Source organism: Malaya genurostris, chromosome 2, assembly GCF_030247185.1.
Source record: "Malaya genurostris strain Urasoe2022 chromosome 2, Malgen_1.1, whole genome shotgun sequence".
In the NCBI taxonomy this organism is placed as follows: domain Eukaryota; kingdom Metazoa; phylum Arthropoda; class Insecta; order Diptera; family Culicidae; genus Malaya; species Malaya genurostris.
Genome location: NC_080571.1, coordinates 257,496,054 through 257,515,863, shown reverse-complemented (window position 1 = coordinate 257,515,863; position 19,810 = coordinate 257,496,054). Strand labels below are relative to the sequence as shown.

The window sequence follows — 19,810 nt, the reverse complement described above, 5'->3', positions numbered from 1 at the left end:
CCATCGTCATTTAAAAACTACAGAACCAATTTTGCACACACTTTCTACATTAAAAAACCAGACACCAACGTTTTCTTTTTCGTTAGTTGTTACTTTGGGGAGGTTTTACAGCTATAAAATAGAGGATTTTTTCGTGAAAAATCGTAGTTTTCACACTGAACAATCACCAAAAATTCAGAACATAAAAAAAAATCGATCATCATTTTACCCTACCACCTCTTAATGATAAAATATTAGTTGAAATTGCTGTTTTCTTAGTTGAATTCCCCAATCAAACCTGCTGTCATTTCTTTGCTAAGGCACACTCCATTTCCATTCAACTAATTTTTTAGTTGAATTAAAAAATAAAATGTTGTTTACAACCAACATGAATGATTGAATTGGCTTCTGCTGTCTGAAGCTATATGGCGCACTCCCAACTAACCAAAAGTTCGGATAAAAGGGATTGATTTGGCTTAAGCAGCTCTCAAAGTTCATCAACCTAATTTTTTAAGTAATTATGCACACTTGAAAGTTCGCGCGACGCAACCGAACAAACTTCTATGCTGCTTCTAGAATACATTGTTCAGCTTCTATGCCGCGAGAAAGTTTACGCGGAACTTGTTCTGTACTCCGTCCTGTCAAAAATTGCCACGTGTTCTCTCAAGCAGCTAGAAAGTTTACGCGGAACTTGTTCTGTACTTTCAAGTTCTCACAAGTTCCGCGTGTACTTTTAAGCAGCAAGAAAGTGTATTTTTTAAGTAATTGTGGAACTTCTGGTTGCTTGGGTTGTCTCCGAAAAAAAACTGTAATATGACTACTAGTCACTAGATGGCACACTACTACCGAAAAGATATTTGCAGTCGCGGTTGTGTTTTCTACATTATCAGGTATAAATATGAAAGCGACTTCCCGTGTTGGATTTAAGGAAAAAGACATAAACGAAACATAAACTTCTTTTTCATAAAATTTCATTTGACTCTCTCACTGAAAACTGTGAGCAAAAGCCGAATACAAGTAGTATTCCGGACGGCGTTCCTCTTAAGAGTTCACGACATGTTTACATATCGGTTTAGAAATTTAAATGTGGATATATCGTAACACATGCAAAAAACATCAAAGCAAGCAGTTTCAACAAGACTATTCTTCTTATCTTTTTAATAGATTGTTTTGCTTTGACAATTCTCATGAGTTTTTGGCTAATAAACGTGTTAATAAAACAATTCAGTTTTGTTTGTTTTTGTGCTGTCTTCCAGCAGTGATGGTAACAGGTAGATTGAGTCAAATTTTCTGATTTTAATTACAAAATTAGTTGCCAATGAGAGTTTCGTGTTGGATTGAAATGTTGCTGGTTTGTGTCCAGAATATTCGCTAACTAAAAACATGAGAAACCACCGTTTTTCAGAATGTTTAAACCTTATCGTTGTGATATATACTGTATACATATTGTGTTGTATATTAATTTTCAGTACGAACGGTTAAATCAAGCATCGAATGCAGCAGCAGTAGCAAATATTTGAACATTTAGGAGTTTTTTTTATTGCTATATAACCCGTTTCGACCTACATCCACCAACCGTCTAGGTTAAAACAACAACGCAAACACGCACATTTCGTTCACATATTCCGGCTGCGTTAAAGTGTCACTTTGTTGTTTATTCAAATGATTTCCAAGGCGAAATATGCTTCCACTGAAGCGTTGATAACAAGCGGAACGAGGTGCTAGCTCTTGGGGCACTTTGAAGACACGCGCCAGCCTCGGACTTCCCGGTGTGACAGACTACAAAGCCACTAATTATTGTACATCTATTACTCCAAATTGGTGCATGTTGGTTTTGAATACCGCAGTGCTACTAACAACATCGATCACCACGGTCGGTTGCGGTGTGCGTGCATAATAATTGTTTCAACTCAAAGATGTCGAGCAGTTGTGATGGTTGCTCGTTTGGAATATTTGATGAACCTATCACGAAGATTCACCTCACACCCGCGGGTTTAGCTCGACGGAGACATTCGCTGTGGTTAACCCCTTCCGATGCCGAAGGCAACAATCCGTGCCACGTGTCCGCTGTTGGATCGTTGTCCTTCAACCCTTAAAATGTGTTAATCTTTTCACACACGCGCGAAACAGAAAAAAAATTAGCAAATCACATCATCAGAGAAAATTAATTATGCATAAAAACTGTCGCTCATATCTCACGCATGTAGTCCCATGTTAACTGAGAAATTTTTCCTTTCGGTTTTTTTTTGCATTTCTTTCTACGCCTCTCGATGGGTTCCATTCCATTCAAATACTCACCACACTCAGCGGTCCAAAATGAACGACAGCCACGCAATACGGCAACCATCAGACCAGAAGCCCTGCGGGACATGGAACAGGGACGTGCCCTGCGAGAAGCCGCCGTTGCGGTTGGCGTTTTCGGGTAAGTGTTTTATTTATGTGTGTGTTTTTTTTTTCACGGGAAAGTCAAACCCATTCACAGCTTGATTTTCACACCTACTTTGAATAGGACAAGTTAGAGCGCGGGGAATCGTCCTGAGTTATTGTATTTTGTTTATGTTTTTTGTTATTGGGAAGTACGATTTTACTATTATTGTAGTTAGCATCCTGTTAGTTTTTCTCCTAATAACTTACTTTTACTCATCACAGCCCTCCCGTATCGCTGGCGCTGCTGTCACCCTCCCGCTACGGTCCGAGTATCCTGCCCGGTCCGGGTCTTCCCACTAGTCAATTTTTGCATCATCACAGTCAAGTTTCGTCGCTAGTCAACAGTCTTCCCCATCACCATCCGCATCATCCACATCACGCGATGCACGGACTGGCGAATGGACTGTCCTTGGGCCTGAACGGAGTCAACGTAGCTAGTCACAACGTTTCCGCTGTTGCTGCCATGTCGGTCGCCGCAGCCAATAGTCATAACGGCAGTAGCAACAATAACAATAACAGTAATAACAACAACAACAACAGTCCGCTGGTCAACAACAACAATCTCAGCTCGACAGAAAATCTCAACAACACCCAATCTTCGAATCATTCCAATGCCAGCGAACAACATTCACCCGTCGGTGAAGCTTCACCGATGCATCAGAACTCGAACGGTGCAACGTCGGGCTGTCTTAACTCGGGCGGTGGACAGGAGAGCTCTCCGGTCAAACAGCACATCCACAGCAGTTCGTCCTGTGGATCCGCGAGCCCGGTCCTTCAGGAAGACAACGCCAATGACAACGATGGTAAGTTGGTTCAATCAAACTGATGGAAATTTTATTGCGGCGCTTAGTGAAATTTCTACAATAGAAAGGAAGGAGTTGTTTTTGATACCCCGGTTTGGTGTGTACGAACAGTAACCATGAAATAGTAATCATAATTTGATGCAGTGGCACTGCTCTGCCGAGGGTGATGAGGAAGCGGAAAATCTCTGTCTTTCGATAGGGAAACCTAATTTGACTAATGAAGTTTGGCTGAAGCAGGGGTAACTCGGAGGATCAATGAAGGGTTTCACTGTGCTGGTTGGCAAAGGGGCACCTTTAGCTAACGAGGAAAAGCACATAAAATAACTATTTGTCACTTTTCGGTAGTTTAATACCGCATAAATAATTGCCAGATCGGTGCAACGGTGGAACGGGTGTGTGTATGATTTACTCCGATTCTATGACGATACGGATATTATTATCCTTAAAGGGTTTGTCGAGTTACTGCAAAGGGTAATTGAGGCTACTATGATACTCATTTAGGATATGTTATTTATGTTATTCTTTCACTCTGATTTCTTGTTTTTCTTACATGTTTTCATTCAATGTGATCATTTTATTTAAAACATTCATTGAAGTGATATTTAGGATGCGTTCTATATGTAAACAATGTCATATAATGATCGAAGTGAATATTTAACGAATTTTAATTAAATTGTGGCTCTAAAATTGATGTCGGTTTTTTACATCGGTTATTGCATCCATTCATGAAAAGCTTAAGTATAAGTCTAAGGTTTCAATGACTGTTTGAGTACAAAATTAGATATGAAAAATTGTTTATATAGGCGTTTTAATAAGCGCGTTAAGCATGTTTGCATGAAATTGTTCTTGAATTGTTTTTTTTTATTAAAGATATTTTTATTCAGGCCTATTTGCGTACAAGCTTTACGTGGCCGATTCAGCTGAGTTTTTAGCTAAATTTTTTTTTGTATTGGATCTCGTTGTCACCCTTTTTTCTAGGGGGAGAGAAGCTTCCATTTCCCTCCTGCGAGGATTGAGGGGCAGTTTGTTCGTGGTTCGTCTCGTCCTCCATTGTCGTGGTGTTGTTGATTTCCGTGCTAGTTGCTGTTGATGCGCCTCGTTGTACATTGTTTGCAGTTGCTGGTTGGTTGGATGGTACGTTGTTAACTGCAGCTGGTGTACTTTGTTCTATAGAGGATGATGATGGATTCGTTGAAGGGGATGCTTCATTGTTGTTGGTGGCTGTCACAGGTGTACTGAGGTTGCTTGGGGTTGGTGTGAAGGAAGCACCGTTGTCCTTTGGTGTAGTTGTCTCCTTGTCCAGTTTATCACATGGCTTACCGTAATGAACAGCTTTTTTGCAATATTGACATGTGGCCATCTGATTGTCATAGGTAACAAGTGATTTGCACGAGATTCATGTATCCTGACCGAAAGTTACATAAGAAGGTATAGGCCTTTTCAAGCGCATGCGTAACAAACGTACGCCATTTAGAATGCCGGAGAAAAAGTTCTTCCACTTTTCTTTTTCGATAGAGAGAATCTCTCCGTATTGGAACATAGTTTTACGAATATAATGATCGATGACGCTTGAGGGAAGATCATGCACACGCACTTCTATAGCACTATCTTCCATATATACTGGAATGTTGTTCTTAATGTTCTCGTGCTCCACATAGTGCACATTATTATTGTCTTTTGCGAATTGAATTGCATCCAACTCTTTGTAAAACTGGATGTAAACAACATTATTCGTCTTATTGCATTGAAGTAAATGCACACGTTTAATGTCAGGATGCATTTGTTCCTTAAGCAACCCTTCAAGTTCTCGTATCGAAGGTCGAATTTTGCACTGCTTGAAGTCTACAATAATTGTATTCTTTCGTACCGGCGATAGCTTTTGTTCGTTTGGTTCACTCATTTTCAAGGTCGTTCTATTGTTCACTACACAACACTGTACTTGGTTTCTTTCGTCCCGAACGTAAGCGGTTTTGTTTTATCGACTGACTTGGATGAGATGTGAGAACGAACTGTTTTTTTTAATTGTTGAACACGCAATAATCACCAAAGCAATCGAATAGTGCTCAAAAAATTTTCCGTCAAGAAATATTGAGCAATTCCAGAAAAGATTAGCAAGTCATCCAATTGCACAGACTCATGTATTTTTGCATGCACTTTCTTCAAATCGTGGTAACTCGGAAACAGTCAGTTGTACTAAAATGGTATCCAAGAAGAAGTTGTAGGAAATCGATTGGACACTCCTAATAAAGTTGTAAAAAAAAGTTGAATGCTTTTTCAAAAATTTTCAAACCGACTGATAAACGAAAATTGAGAAAACAAAAATAATTTTACATCAAACCTGAACTTAAAATCAACATATTGGTGCAAATTTGTTTAGTGCGTATGGAAAAATGATGAAAATACAATTAAAACCATTTACCAATATATACAAAACTTTAAGTTTTTGATAAATAAAAAGTCATTTAGACAACATAGCATTTGCATTTGAAAAGTGGACGAATTTTCGATTTTTCATGTGTTTACGTTCACCCGAACTTGCGAAACTACCCATGTATGCCGTGAGTCAGCTGACAAAATTCGACAGTTCTATCAGTAGAACTCTAATCAAAGATAAACTCAAGAATACAATGTCTCATACGATCCATTTTAAAATGTTGGGTCGGTAATCGTGAGCCAGTAGGCTCAGTAATAATGGGACTAAATAATTAAGGACTAAGCGATGAAAAAAATCATCATTTTTGCGATTTTTTTCCAGAATTATCGTTCAACAAAATAAATTCAAATGTTTTGCATGATAAATAGCATCATTCGAACAACATTTTGTAATTTTTTCGTGGAAAAATATTGAGAAATAAGTCGGTGAAGAAGTATTTTCGAGAACGCTTCTTAAAAATCATGATTTGCGGTGTCCACTGTATCTCAGCGCAGACTAATCAGAAGTGAACAAACGATCGCAGCATAGTTATAGTAGAAGTTTTTCTAGACCCCAACGATTCTGTTTGATTTTTTTTTTATTTTTGGTGGTTGTTCAAAGTGAAAACTACGATTTTCACGAAAAAATCCGCCATTTTATAGCTGTTAAACCTCCCCAAAGTAACAAACAACGAAAAGGAAAACGTTGGGGTCAGGTTTTTTATATGTAGAAAGTGTGTGCAAAATTTGAAAAAAATTGGTGCAGTAGTTTTTGAATGACGATGGACACGGACTTTCAAACCCTGCTTTCGAGGAAAACGCGTTTAAAGGTTTTTGTCTATAAAACCAATGGAAACAATTAATTACTCCAGGGAGCTCTTCTTTCGCTCCGGACTGGCCGTAAACAGGGAAATTTGTAGTACGAAATGCTTGTCGGAAGTTGCGTCGTTCATCTAGAAACACCTTAATGACGAAGACGCGGTGTTTTGGCCGGATTTGGTGTCGGCCCACTACTTGGAGCGATTGTTGGCGGCTGAATACCAATGTGGTACCCAAGACGGCGAACCCGTCCAACGTCCCCCAACCAGAGCTGCAAATTGTCAGTCATGTGAAATGACCTTGACAGACTGACTAAAATCATCGTCAACTGTAATCGGTACGATCAAAGTGTCTGTCAAATGAGATACTCGATAGTTCAATGACCAAGTAGAAGTATACTCAGTCAAAGACAGGTGACGCATTTTGTTCTCTATCTCATTCTCCTATTCCCTGCTGAAGTAAAAAAATTCATGAGAGTACTAACATAAACATAAATTGATAAAGTTCATTGTTCTATGTAAAAAGTCATTGGATTTTGGAGTTTATTGGTGTACATGAATTTATTTCAATGTTTATGCTGCTTGATTAATATTTAGTCACATCGTAATCAAGCAGTGACAGGAGAAATGAAGATAATATCAATCGCATCGGCAATCAATGAGCGTCCTGGTGAGTATAATATCAAGAGAATCTCAGACACTCAATATATGACGATTGGTAGAGCCTGGTTGGCAGCAGTCCAGTGACATAAACTTTCCAATCTTCGTCGTGCAAAGTTGCTCGTTGATAGTGACATTTAGCAGCTCTGCCCCCAACTGCGTCTCATCGAGAATTTCTGGGCCAACCTGAAATATAAGACCTACTCCAACAATATTGTCGCGAAAACTGAGTATGAATTCATAAATAAAACGAAGAAAAAACTCAAAAACATACCCACACGCATATTTTCTTTCTCCATGGCGAATGATCCGGTTAACTGCCAGAAGGCCGATCTCAAGGGTGTAGAATTTTTTTGCAAGTAAACTTAAATAATCACCTTCAATGGGAAATTTATCAACAGCAATTATCTGTCTAAGTTTTATTTAATCGCCATCCTAAAAAAGTCAATTTTGTTCAATGCAAACGTTAATATAAATCTTTAGAATAAATAAGTGAATTTGCTCATAGAGAACATTCTACTTAAAGCAACCGTTCTTGAGATATTCATTTGACTTTTTGTTGATTTGCGCCGTTTAAACAAGTCAAACGTAATTCTAAACAATATAATAATACAATTTTATCTGCCATGCTGTCAGTTATAAAAAAAGTTGTTGTTTATTATTTGTAGTAGTAGAATCATAGCACCTAGCCATACAATGGTCATGTACGCCTAGAATTAGAAGAATCACTATTTTTTACCTGGAGCTGTTAGTGGAATAACCTTATAAAACCGATACACTGAAGAAGGATGTAAGTAACATTCCGAAATACGCGTATCTGTATTGTAACGTTTGTTATGCTTCATTAAAGTATGGTGACTTTGTGAAAGTGTAATAACGTGACAGTGAAATAGTGGAATTAAATGGTACAGAAAAAGTGAAACTGTAGAAGAATCAAATCTTTTGAAACGGAAAATCAATAACAGCATCGGAATGTAGTAATGGTTTTTGATCTTTTTAATTATAACATCATTGTTGATCTAGACCACACCAAACAGTACATTTTTCGGGATACATTCTTAATTCTTGAGCGTCTTGACTTGTGGAATATCTTCGCTCCAAATCCAAATGCAAAAATACTTGTTGGTATATCCATTCCAACAAAGATGCGCCTCATCACTCAAGAGAATTTGGCGCTATAGACAGTTTTAGTTGAACACCGATTTTGAAAATAAATTTCCACGATTTGGAAGCGTTGGCTTATTCACTTAACAAAAAGACATATTCGTGAATGAGTTTCGACGTCTCTGCCGAGCTCACTCATATAAATTGTTCGGCAGTAGTGATTGAATGCACATATAGTTTGACAAAGCTTTCGCGCCATGCCATTCGCTGTAAATTACTACCGAGTGCATCAAATGGTACTTTCCCACAAAAAATGCCACTCAGCATTAACGTTATCATAATTGAAAATTTACACAGATCGTGAAATAGATTCTTGACCTCAATAACTTAGCTCTTTTGACACTACAATAAATGATTTAGCTCTTGTGGTTCTCTATAAAACCTTTCAAACGGATGAATTGTTGGCTGATCACTGCTTAAAAAGTGACTCTGAACAGCATCCAGAAGTAAAAAAGAAAAAAAAATCAGTGAGATCACTTTCATCGAAATTGGCCAACATGATTTTTTTCTGATCCTATGTAGTTTGAAAAAGGTCTAACTGGATCCTTCTGTCAGATGGAGGGTTAAGGGGCGGGTATTTTTTCCTCTGGGTGATTGCAACAGATGATTCGGTGATTACAAGCATAATCCACTGCACCTGGCCTTGATCAACCAAATCCAACAATCGGCTTCCGTGATGTCTAGCTCTGAATGTCCTTCCCTTTCCATCTGTTAGCTGATTTCCATACAAAACCGTTACCGTCCGAAAGATCGTCATCGGCTGCAGACTCATAATTTTTCCAACAGATTTTAATTTTTTATTGGCTGTCACCCACAAAAGTGCGACAGTTAAAAGGCGCTCGATTACCGCAATGCAAATCAGTAGGATTTCCTACAAGCCCTGCATCGTATGAATGTTTGAACAAAAAAATCAAACCAGCACCGGGGAGAGGAAAAATAAAAATTCAATCAAATAAAAAGCCTTCCGGAAGGGATTTTGCATCAAACGTTTTTGCTGCAGCTTCTGGCGTCCCTGACTGCGATTTCTTCGCGGCTGCGTTACAGTCTCTCGGGACAGGTTGCGTGGGGGCTCCCGTATTTTTTTTTACCCTTAGTTGCACAATGCTGCTAGGAGTTAGCTCGTAAGACCGTACCACGTGATTCGCCACCGACGACGGTGGCAAAAGAAAATGTCACGGAGCTCAGTCACCGCACTGCCGCAGCTGAAGTTTTCTTTGCGCTTACCAAGGAAAAGTCAGGTTATCTGTTCTTGTGCAAGTTCCATCCCGAGATTACAGTAATAATCGTTTTCCTCTTTGCAATCTACCTGAAGTCCCGTCTGGTGTGATTTTCTACTAAAGCGCACGGATCGGGATAGGAAAGTATTTTACAACTAGCAACACTCAAAACTTTTCCAATTGAACACCCAGAAGCAGCAGATATGAGTTTTTCATTGAAATTTTATAGCCGTTTAACTGCTGCTTAGCAACCCTGGCTATCACCAAAACGAAATGGTTGTTCTGACGAGATTGCGATTCGAAGGCTTGAGTCGCGAAATGTAACTGTGCGACCAAGCAAATTCTGTGGGTGAAAATTGGAAACGGAACCGACACTGGAATGATTTTCGCTAAATATCCCTGGAGGGTTATCAAAGTGTGCTTCGTCGGTTGCGACTTTGTGACCGGGGAGTGATTCGACGATTAATTGCAAATTAAGCCTTTAGGGAGTTGCCACCGTACAGCAGGGATTTCTTTTTTTAAATGTCTTCTTATAGGATTTTTCTTAGTTAGTTTTGAAGTACGAAGTTTGGTCTTAGTTGTTTTTTATTTTAAGCCCACAGAAGCACATCTGACTGAACTCGTAGCAGTGCGGATTAATGCTAAATTAATCAAAAATGTAAAAGATCATCTTCATATTATAATACAAAATATTTCATATTTACTACTGCATATTTACTTGTTAAATTTTCTAACGACATTGCGAGAAATGGGAATAATTTTAAACAATATTTATTCAGTATTGAAGTTAATTAATTAATCCCAATTAATGCGTTGGTGACATATGAAAGTTGTGAGATGGCGTTCTGATTCGTAAACCGTTCGTTAGTCTTCTCTAACTTAACCAAGTGCTGAGTTGAAAATCTCAACTCAATGACAAGATCACACCCATTCACGGACAAAGCAAAGCAAAGCCGCCCGAACCCGATCACCGACGACAGGGATAAAATGTTCTGGTTTTTCTGTTTCAAAAAATGTTGGCCGTAAGTTCCCACACCACTACTGCAAAGATTAAAAAATTAACACTTACTGCAGACCAAATTTTGATTTTCAGCCAGTATTACAGGATTAACTTTTCGCACATTTAAATTGCACATTTCATATAAAGATTCTATTAAATCTTCTTCAGATTTTACTGTCGTGGCACAAGGACCACAATCTATTTTCGTTATACCTAAATCTGATCACACCGAAAATGATATGCAGGTGGCGTTCAGGTCGGTTAACATCGTTTAATTTTGAGCGGTAAATTCTCAGTTTCAGTCGCTTCAACAAATTTTGATTTCACGAGTCAGCATTATTCAATAAATAACACTTATAACATATTTTACTAATCAACACACACTTTCCACAGCTGCACTATCACTCAAAATAATCGTTATCGTCGTCAAATTAATCGCGAATTTTCAAGTTTTATGAACAGTATTGATATCAATGAAAATGCAGAATCTATACTTCAATCAATAATGTATACATACAATCACTTACTTGAGCGTTATAGCAGAACAGTAACAAAAACTAGCAAAGTGAAGGGTTCTTACTGTCCTTGGATGTCTTTTGACCTTTGGACTCTGATAAAAATAAAGAGTAACTATCTCCAGCGCGTCAAAAGTAATCCGACAGATTTACATCATAGCAAAGGCTTCTACATATCTCTAAAAAAGTTGATACCTTGAAAAAAAAAGTAAACAATTGTTTTACGAAAACTTGCTTACCAATACACCTCACTCAAAATTTTGGAAAAATTTGAAAAACTCATTTGGCTTAATCAAGAAAAACGATAAGATAAACCTCATAGAAAATGGTAGAAGAATTGTTGATTGTAAAGAAATATGTCAGACCTTTAATGACTATTTCTCTAGCATTGGACAAAAACTAGCAAATAATATTCCAACTAATACTAGCATTAATCATTTAAACAATGTTCGTTGTGTTCGTGACTCAATATTTTTACGTCCCTCGTCAATCGCCGAAGTTACATTGCTGATACACAGCCTAGATAATAACAAAGGCAGTGGTTCCGATGGCATATCAGCTTGTTTACTAAAATGAAATTGTACAACGTTTTCTGGGATTCTCTCTAAATGTTTTAATGAAATTATTCTGTGCGGTTATTATCTGTCTTATTTCTTATCCTTAAAAAACTTTTTACACGTTAAACCACACGATTTTACTCGAAAAGCTCGAATGTTATGGTATCAGAGGCTTTGCCAACAGCGTTATTCGTAGTTACTTGGAATCAGGAATCAGAACAAATTGGCACAAATGGCACGTTCCCCTTGATATTTGGAGATTTGTGCCTTGCCATCAATTTGTTTTTAGCATCATTTTCCCGATATATAAGAGGGAAGGATTGAAAGGAAATGGTAAGGGTTGGACTAGGATGATGGGAAAAATTGACGACACAAAAACACATAAAAGCAGAAGTAAATTCTGCACCCCTAAGGGATGCCGAACAATCTGCTGAGGATCACATTTAGTGGAAGTCGAAGTAAATTCTGAACCTCTACGAGGTCCCGAACAGTCTGCTGTTAATAAAACCTCCAACCCCCGAGAGGACACCATTCTGCACTCCCGGAAGGAAGCAGAACGATTCGCAGTATGTACGAGCAGAAGTAAATTCGGTACCCCCTAAAGGATGCCAAACAATCTGCTAAATCCTATTTAAGGTGAATACAGAAGGGATTCATTCACTCCAGGAAGAACGATGATCCCTTCTGACTATAGCTCCTTACCACATTGGGTGAGAAACGAGATAATATCCTTCAATTTTAGCTCCGCATACACAGACTCAACCATGTATGGAGAACCAAAAACCCGGATACGTAGCTGCGTCAATGCGGGACAGTTACATATCAGATGATATGAAGTACCATAATCGCATTCACACAAATCACACGAATAGTAGCCATGTGATAATTGAGTTTGCAATGTCCAGTCAGAGCTCTGACCAGAATACTGCAATGATGCTTGGAGAAATGCAGTAGACACTTTGACATTTTCAGATTTAAATCTGGTAGAAATGCTTTTGTCTGAGCGCAAGTTTGCAAGCTGCGCCAGTAGCTGGCATGTTTGGATGCAGCCCAAGAACGAATCTTGTGCTTTATCCAACTAGTTGAAAGTGGTAAAGCTGGTTCAGGACCAACGAAATCATTCGTTGCACTAGCTCTAGCCAACTCATCAGCCCATTCATTTCCAGTAATACCAGAATGGCCGGGTACCTATAAGAAGTAAACAGCATTTGAAATGCTGAGGTCTTCAATTTGAGTTCCACATGCGATCACTAGATTCGACCGTGAGTTATTTGAACTGAGTGCTTTTAAGGCTGACTGTCGGAACAAAAATAAATTCGTTTAGGCAACAATTTGTATCCATTGATGGGGAACGTAGCAACCTCGCTCCTACGAAAATTGGTGTACCACAAGGTAGTAATATAGGACCTTTATTATTTCTCTTATACATAAATGATTTAGGCAACTTGAAAACTACTATGCTTATATTTACTCGCAACTTGATTATCTTGTATCAGTCTGGGGCCGTGCAGCTAGCTCTCAGCTGAAAAATTACAAACTCTTCAGAATAGGTGTCTTAAAACCATTTTTAATAGACCTCTGCTGTTCTCTACGTATTCATTGTACTCCGACCAAGCTCATAATGCTCTACCAATAGCTTACTTATGTGACATGCAAACCATGTTGTTCGTTCACACATCGTAACATACAGTTTTCAACTCCAAACCATTTGTACGCGACGCGCCGTAATGGCAACTTGCAACGCATTCGAACAACCACAACTCTATCTGTATATCAATGTAAGTTAAACGTCAACAGTATTATATTATTCAATTTTAGATATTAAACGTGGATCCCTTAAAAAGAAACTTATTTCCACTGGGATTCCACACCAATAAATTAGTTAATTGCACATCTTAGAATAAATTGTTTTAATCTCAGTTCTTCATGTTTTTTTGTTAGTATTAAAATTTTGCCAGTGTTAATGAACTGAGATTAGATGCGTCCATTACCAGGGGGCTCCTTGTTGAGCTTTTTGGTGTGGGGGAGTGTGATGGGCAATTAAAAAAAAAAAAAAAAAATACATATAAAAATAACTGTTTCGACCAATTATTAAACTACAAGGTGTTTGATACACATTGAAATGAGACTTTTTTGAGAGCAATATTCGGGCACTGCATCGTACTTCCAAAAATACCAACTCTGTGATAAGAAACATGACATTAATGTGGAGAAGCACTGTTGATTTTTAGCAGTGTGGTAGAAAATCGGTTTAGCCATCTCGAAGAAAAGTGATTGACTTCTCTTTCTGGAGGTTTTTGCCCACTATTTCCGGTACTTTTGAACCGGATTTTTTTTTTACTATTATTGAGAAATTTGCTCATCTTCAAAAATTCTTCTATTAAGAATGGGTGGGTAATGTCAGAGACGTAACAGGAGAACGTGAATACGAATAAATAGTTTTTTGTGTGAAATTTGTATTTTTACGGTGATTGTAACGGTGCCTACAGTATGACTTATTGACAACATACATATTCTACCACACCAATCACGCTGAATAAGTGGGAGTAAAACAATACAACAGAAAATGTTATAGTTGTTTTTGTTCTTGTAGATTTACATACTCAATGGAGGAAAGCTTCGCATAGTTGTTTGTGAATATTTTAATCTTTCACAAAAGAACCGATATGTGAAATACATCCGATGTTTACAACTGTTGAGTACTTTTTGTAACTATTTATTTATCTACTCCTGAACCTGAATTCTGGACATACGGAAGGCATCGACTAACCCATCACGCTATACGCTTTCCCATTGAACAACTAAATTCAGAACCCGAAACTTGTCCCGAATTCAGTTTCGGAATCTAGATAAAGAACTCAGTTTATGAATTCAGTTCTATAATTCTAGAACTGATCTCATTCTTAGATTTCAGGTTTCAAATTTATGTATAGAATTGAGTTTTGAACTTGAACTTCGAACCTGAATAAGGAACTGATTCTGAATTCTAGTTCTCGAAGCCAAGTTCTGAATTGAACCCGGGTTGGTGGTTCAATGCATAGGGCGTTGATCTTACAAACCAGTTGTCGTATGTTCGAGCCACGACCTGGAAAGATTCTTATGCCGTTTTTCATTGAAAAACACTGGTGGCGTGGATTGCTCTGGTTTTGCACTTTTCAGCAGAAGTGCAATTTTTTGGCGGTTTTTTATTGCCAATTCTGCTCGAAAGTGCAAAACCAGATCAATCCACGACATCAGTGTTTTTATATGAAAAACGGCATTAGTGTCAGTAGGATTGTAGTACTAGCCATGCAAGATTTTTGTTTGCTTTAAAGCCTGTTGAAACAGAAAGGCCAATTCCCACAAAAGGAATGTAATACCAGGACTTTGCTTGGGCTCTGAATTCTATACCAGAGTTTTGGAAATGAATTCTAGAACTAAATTTTGAAACTGAATTTAGAAAGTAAATTCTAGAACTGAATTTAGGAATTAAATTATGGTTCAGAAGTCAGTTTCAAAATTCTGGTTCGGAGTTTAGATCTAAAATGTTGCACCAGAATCCAAATCTAGAATTCATGTCTTGAATTCTGATCCAGAGTTCTAAAATTGAATTCCTGAATCAGAATCCTGGTTACGAATTCCGAACTTAAATTAAGGCACTAAATTCAGTTCCAGTCAAGAAACCAGTTTCAGCTTCTAGTCAAGAAACCAGTTCCAAAAATCTCGTTCCAGAGTCCAGAATAAGGATTCAGGTCCAGAGTCTTAGTTTTAACTTTTGTGTCTGTATTCTTGAACTGAATTCTGAACCTTAAACGAAGTTCAGAATATAGGTCCTGAGCTCAGTTCTAAGGTTCAGTTTTCGAATTCAGTTCCAGAATCCAATCCAAATGAGGCTTTACACCACGCAGGAGGTCTGTTGTTGTTGTTGTTGTTGTCTATGGGACAATAATGCCTTACATTTAAGCCATAGTCTGTGGAAATCAATTCAGCCATCTCGGAGAAAAGTTTGTTCATGTTTTTCTCACATACACATACCTAGGCATTTTGCGTACTCGACAAACTGATTCGAAAGGTACATGAACACTTCACTTTTTTGATCAATTTTTGAATTCTTCAAAAAGCGTTTGCCTACTACTTCTGTTTCGACATAATTTTTCTACAAATATCAGTTTCCGAGAAACAACGGTTTAAAGAAATTTTCATTCGCCCTTTTAAAGATCAATTGAGTTATATTGGTCTCTTCATTCGTGCAAAACAAATGGTTTGTCAAACTGAAAACGTCATATGAGCAAGTCGATGCTGATTTCGCCATCTTTTCTGCTGTGGATTTGTAGAATTTTAAATCAACAATATTTAAAACGGAAATACCTACTTTAATTTGCTTGTTCCGAGTGTCCCTTCTCGAACACTTCTGGCATATAGGGTAACGGCTTCCTATTTCATCTGAACTCCCAATTCCATCTCATTCCTTCATTTCATAACTTTGAACATGAATCGTCTGTTTCAACACATTTTCCCAATAAAAAAAATGCTTTAAAATCCTTCAGCGAGCGTTTTTTCCATTAAAACATAAATTCACTTTCCTATTTAGGAAACATTTTCGTCTCAAGTTTTACAGTTCGTCACGTTTCTGTACTAATGTTTTCTGTGTTTCTGTAGTACTAATGAAATGACCATTACCTCAAAACTAGTAGCATTGGTCTCATGCCGATATAACACATGGATTACACTTCCATATGATATCTGTGTCATCTCAGCAATCTCACGGAGCTTCACTTTACAATCTTTCATTATAATTTTTGTCACTTCACTCACATTTTCCGGTGTAACGGCTTCCACAGGTCTACCCGAGCGTTCCGCGTCATTTGTGTCGGTACGACCACGTTTAAACTCGGCGAACCACCGACAAATTGTTGCTTTTAATGAACAAGAGTCCGAATAACATTTTTCAATCCATTGTTTCGCTTGCACGGTGTTTTTACCCATTAAAAAACAATGTTTTATCAAAACACGAAACTCGATTTTTTCCATTTTTTAAACAAACTACAAAACGACTTTACTCCAACCTCGATAACTCAGCTGTTTCTGGTCGGATCGACTTAAAATTTTGACCCGTTTCAAGCAAAGGTTAGTACTCTAGAAAGACGTGGTTACTGGTTTACTACGAGCGCCATCTCTGCTTTAGTCTCGGGACTTATGGATCCATGTGTTATGTCAACATAACGCTGTTAAGTGTGTCTGTTTTCATCGGCTGTGCATCTGATATTTTTAAAAGGGCCAATCGAGATTAATCTTGCAGTAAAATTCTAAATGTAAAACGAAAGGAAACGAAAACGACCCAAAAATTTTTGAAAATCGATTTAATTCTAAATTGGTTCTGAAAATGTCGTGTGTTGTCGGTCCTTTTAAGATTTTATTTTGTTCTGATTCCTATCGCAATCTCTATTTAGTAGGATGAATATAGGACCAAAGTCCACTGTTGTTTTTAAATATAAGATTAATTATATTTAATTGATTTTCAATGTGGAGTAAGGCAAATAGAGCAGAAATATGAAATAATTAGTGATTTTAGGGCCTGAATCAGGGTTTTGAGGTAACGTCCTTATAAATGAGATGGAACAGGGAGCCGTTACCCTAGCTCACTGTCAAATTCTAGAGAATGGAATAAAATTGCTAGGAAGCAAAAATAACGTTTATTGACTACCGAATCCAAAAATCCAATAATCTTAATTTCCAAATAAGTCCATTGCAATTTGAGTGCATCTGCTGTTTGAGTGATGGTGCTGGTTGAATCCGTTATCCTATAGATAGCTGTCATACAGATTTTGTACAATTTTCGGTTTGCAGTTCTTCGAGCAGCATCTTATTGCATTTTAAGGGGGTGGCGTTATTTGAAACTATAAGACATTGTGAGTTCCTCATTTTTCTACAATAATTTGATGAAAATTGATAAATTCCATTTTTGTTGTTCTCGGACTAAATATATTGTATAGTATATATGAACGGCTCGCTTGATCAGCCAGAGAGTTGTCATTCGTACGGTTCACTATCGGTACTGTTGCAACAAGGACGAAGTTTTGACATTATCGATTCTTTTCATTGCTTCGCTTTTATCAAATCATTTTCATTGGTTATTTGTATCACTCAAGCAAATGAAATATCTGAAGTTGGAACAGTTAGACCATCAAAGTTTGACAAATGATATCTGCGGTTGAGTTATTAATATTTTTTTTGTATTTTTGCAGATGATTCAATCGATGTTACCAACGACGAAGATGCAGATCCTGTTCAGAACAATTCGAGTATTCCCAGCTTAGTAAATCATCCACTGTACGGTCAAAGTCCGGTAAGCAGAAATCATCAACAAAATTTTCTCCTTTCAAGAATCCAAATGATTCTAAAAGTTATATTTTCAGATGTTCAACTTCCAGGAAACAATCTACGAAACCAGTGCAAGGCTTCTGTTCATGGCTGTCAAGTGGGCTAAAAATTTACCCAGCTTCGCAAGTTTGACATTTAGAGATCAGGTAATGTTCCGACTGAATCCGCACTAGAAATGTTTTCTAATAATTTCATTTTGTCATTCCAGGTTATCCTGCTGGAGGAGTCATGGGCTGAACTATTCCTCCTGAATGCGATCCAGTGGTGCATGCCAATCGAAACATCCGCCTGCACGTTATTCTCGCTAAATGAACATTGTTCTAGTGTCAATAATTCTGGTGTATTCAAGCCAGGACAAGTATGAAAACAAACAAACACAAAAATGACTTGAATGTGCTAACGAATTGTATTTCTAATTTTGCAGCTGGCGCAAGATTTGCGGGTCCTGAATGACACACTCTGTCGCTTCAAATCAGTGATGGTAGATCCAGCCGAGTTCGCTTGTATGAAAGCGATAGTCCTCTTTCGATCGGAAGCCCGCGGACTCAAGGATCCGGTTCAGATAGAAAACCTGCAAGATCAAGCCCAGGTAGTTTGAGGGAAAACATTGAAAGTCTCGAGATACGAATAATTCTTCCGATCCACTGTGTTTCAGGTCATGTTGGCTCAACACTCACGGACTCAGTTTCCCGGACAGATCGCTCGCTTTGGCAGATTACTGCTGATGGTTCCTTTGCTGAGAATTATCAATTCTCACAAAATCGAATCTATCTACTTCCAGAAGACTATAGGAAACACCCCGATGGAGAAAGTACTTTGTGATATGTACAAAAACTAACGACCTGTCGGAGCATCACTCATGCTGTCGATGCGGATCTGTGAATATAGCATAAGACTAGCCTAAATAGTTTCGAGTAGATAAAATAACCACCCCATAACCCACTGACCGGTTCACTTGAAATTACTTAAATGAACGATTTTGTGAAATATTTGACAATTCAATTGAACGTTAGGTCGACAGTTTGATCGTAAAAACTATCTCAATAATTTGGACCACTTGTGTGATTGTTGAACTTTGTTTTAGACCTTGTAGGGCATATTTGTACAGTCGGGGTTATATCTGTAATATTTGCTCTTAAACTAGTATCACATTTGCCAACCCGTGCATAAATTGACATGTGTCACGTGCAAATCCAACGCGTATAAGTTTTACCACTATTCTGTAAAATTCAACTCCGAACAGATTTCTACAATTGTGGTTTATTTTCAGATGCTTGTTGTGATAGTTAAATGGTGCACATAAAAGTTTAGATGTTTTATCTGTCGACCATAACGAACTCAGTTGCATTCAGTTTACTTTTCCAGGATTTTAGCATCGACCAGGCCAATTACGGGATATTAAAATGTACAAGTTGAACACAGGAAGTGTAGGAAAAAAAACTGCAAACGTGCAATGAATGTAAATAGATGTATGCATGTGTATGAAAGGAAATTCGTTTTCCTGACGGTATGCTTGTCAACTGACTACAGTAGCTATAAGAAAATTCTTCGGAATCCAAATACAAGGTGTTGTAGACGTATTGAATAAATTTGAATAGTTACGAAATATATAGTATTTGAAAATATCCACGAGTGTTTAGTTCACTGATTGTTTTTAGGAGTTTAGCTGATTCTTCGTAGCCATTAAATGGTGTTCTTGTTATCTATTGCCATGGCGCAGTCGTTCAACTTTTTGCTTTCAACATTTAATCAGTATCCAAAGATAGCCAGATTGTGAATAGAGGGAGTGATGAAAATACAATAATGGAATCAACGTCAAAAATCAGAGGTACAAATTCTGCTATCTGGGGACAGTTTTCTACCAATTGTGATACTCATAATGAGCTGAAATATAACTC

The 19,810-nt window shown here is 37.8% G+C and overlaps 1 protein-coding gene across 2 annotated transcripts in view; it reads left to right on the top strand.

Moving 5' to 3' along the window:
- The window catches only part of LOC131429622 (photoreceptor-specific nuclear receptor-like), a 67,106-nt gene extending 47,600 nt beyond the window's left edge, over nucleotides 1-19,506 (top strand). For both annotated transcript variants that reach the window (XM_058593858.1, XM_058593859.1), the window contains 7 exons: nucleotides 2,287-2,401; nucleotides 2,629-3,209; nucleotides 17,777-17,877; nucleotides 17,948-18,058; nucleotides 18,121-18,270; nucleotides 18,337-18,501; nucleotides 18,568-19,506. In XM_058593858.1, coding sequence (XP_058449841.1) covers nucleotides 2,287-2,401; nucleotides 2,629-3,209; nucleotides 17,777-17,877; nucleotides 17,948-18,058; nucleotides 18,121-18,270; nucleotides 18,337-18,501; nucleotides 18,568-18,750 — 1,406 coding nt within the window. In that variant the 3' untranslated portion in view covers nucleotides 18,751-19,506. The remainder of the gene's footprint in view (nucleotides 1-2,286; nucleotides 2,402-2,628; nucleotides 3,210-17,776; nucleotides 17,878-17,947; nucleotides 18,059-18,120; nucleotides 18,271-18,336; nucleotides 18,502-18,567) is intronic.
- Nucleotides 19,507-19,810: the final 304 nt, after the last annotated feature.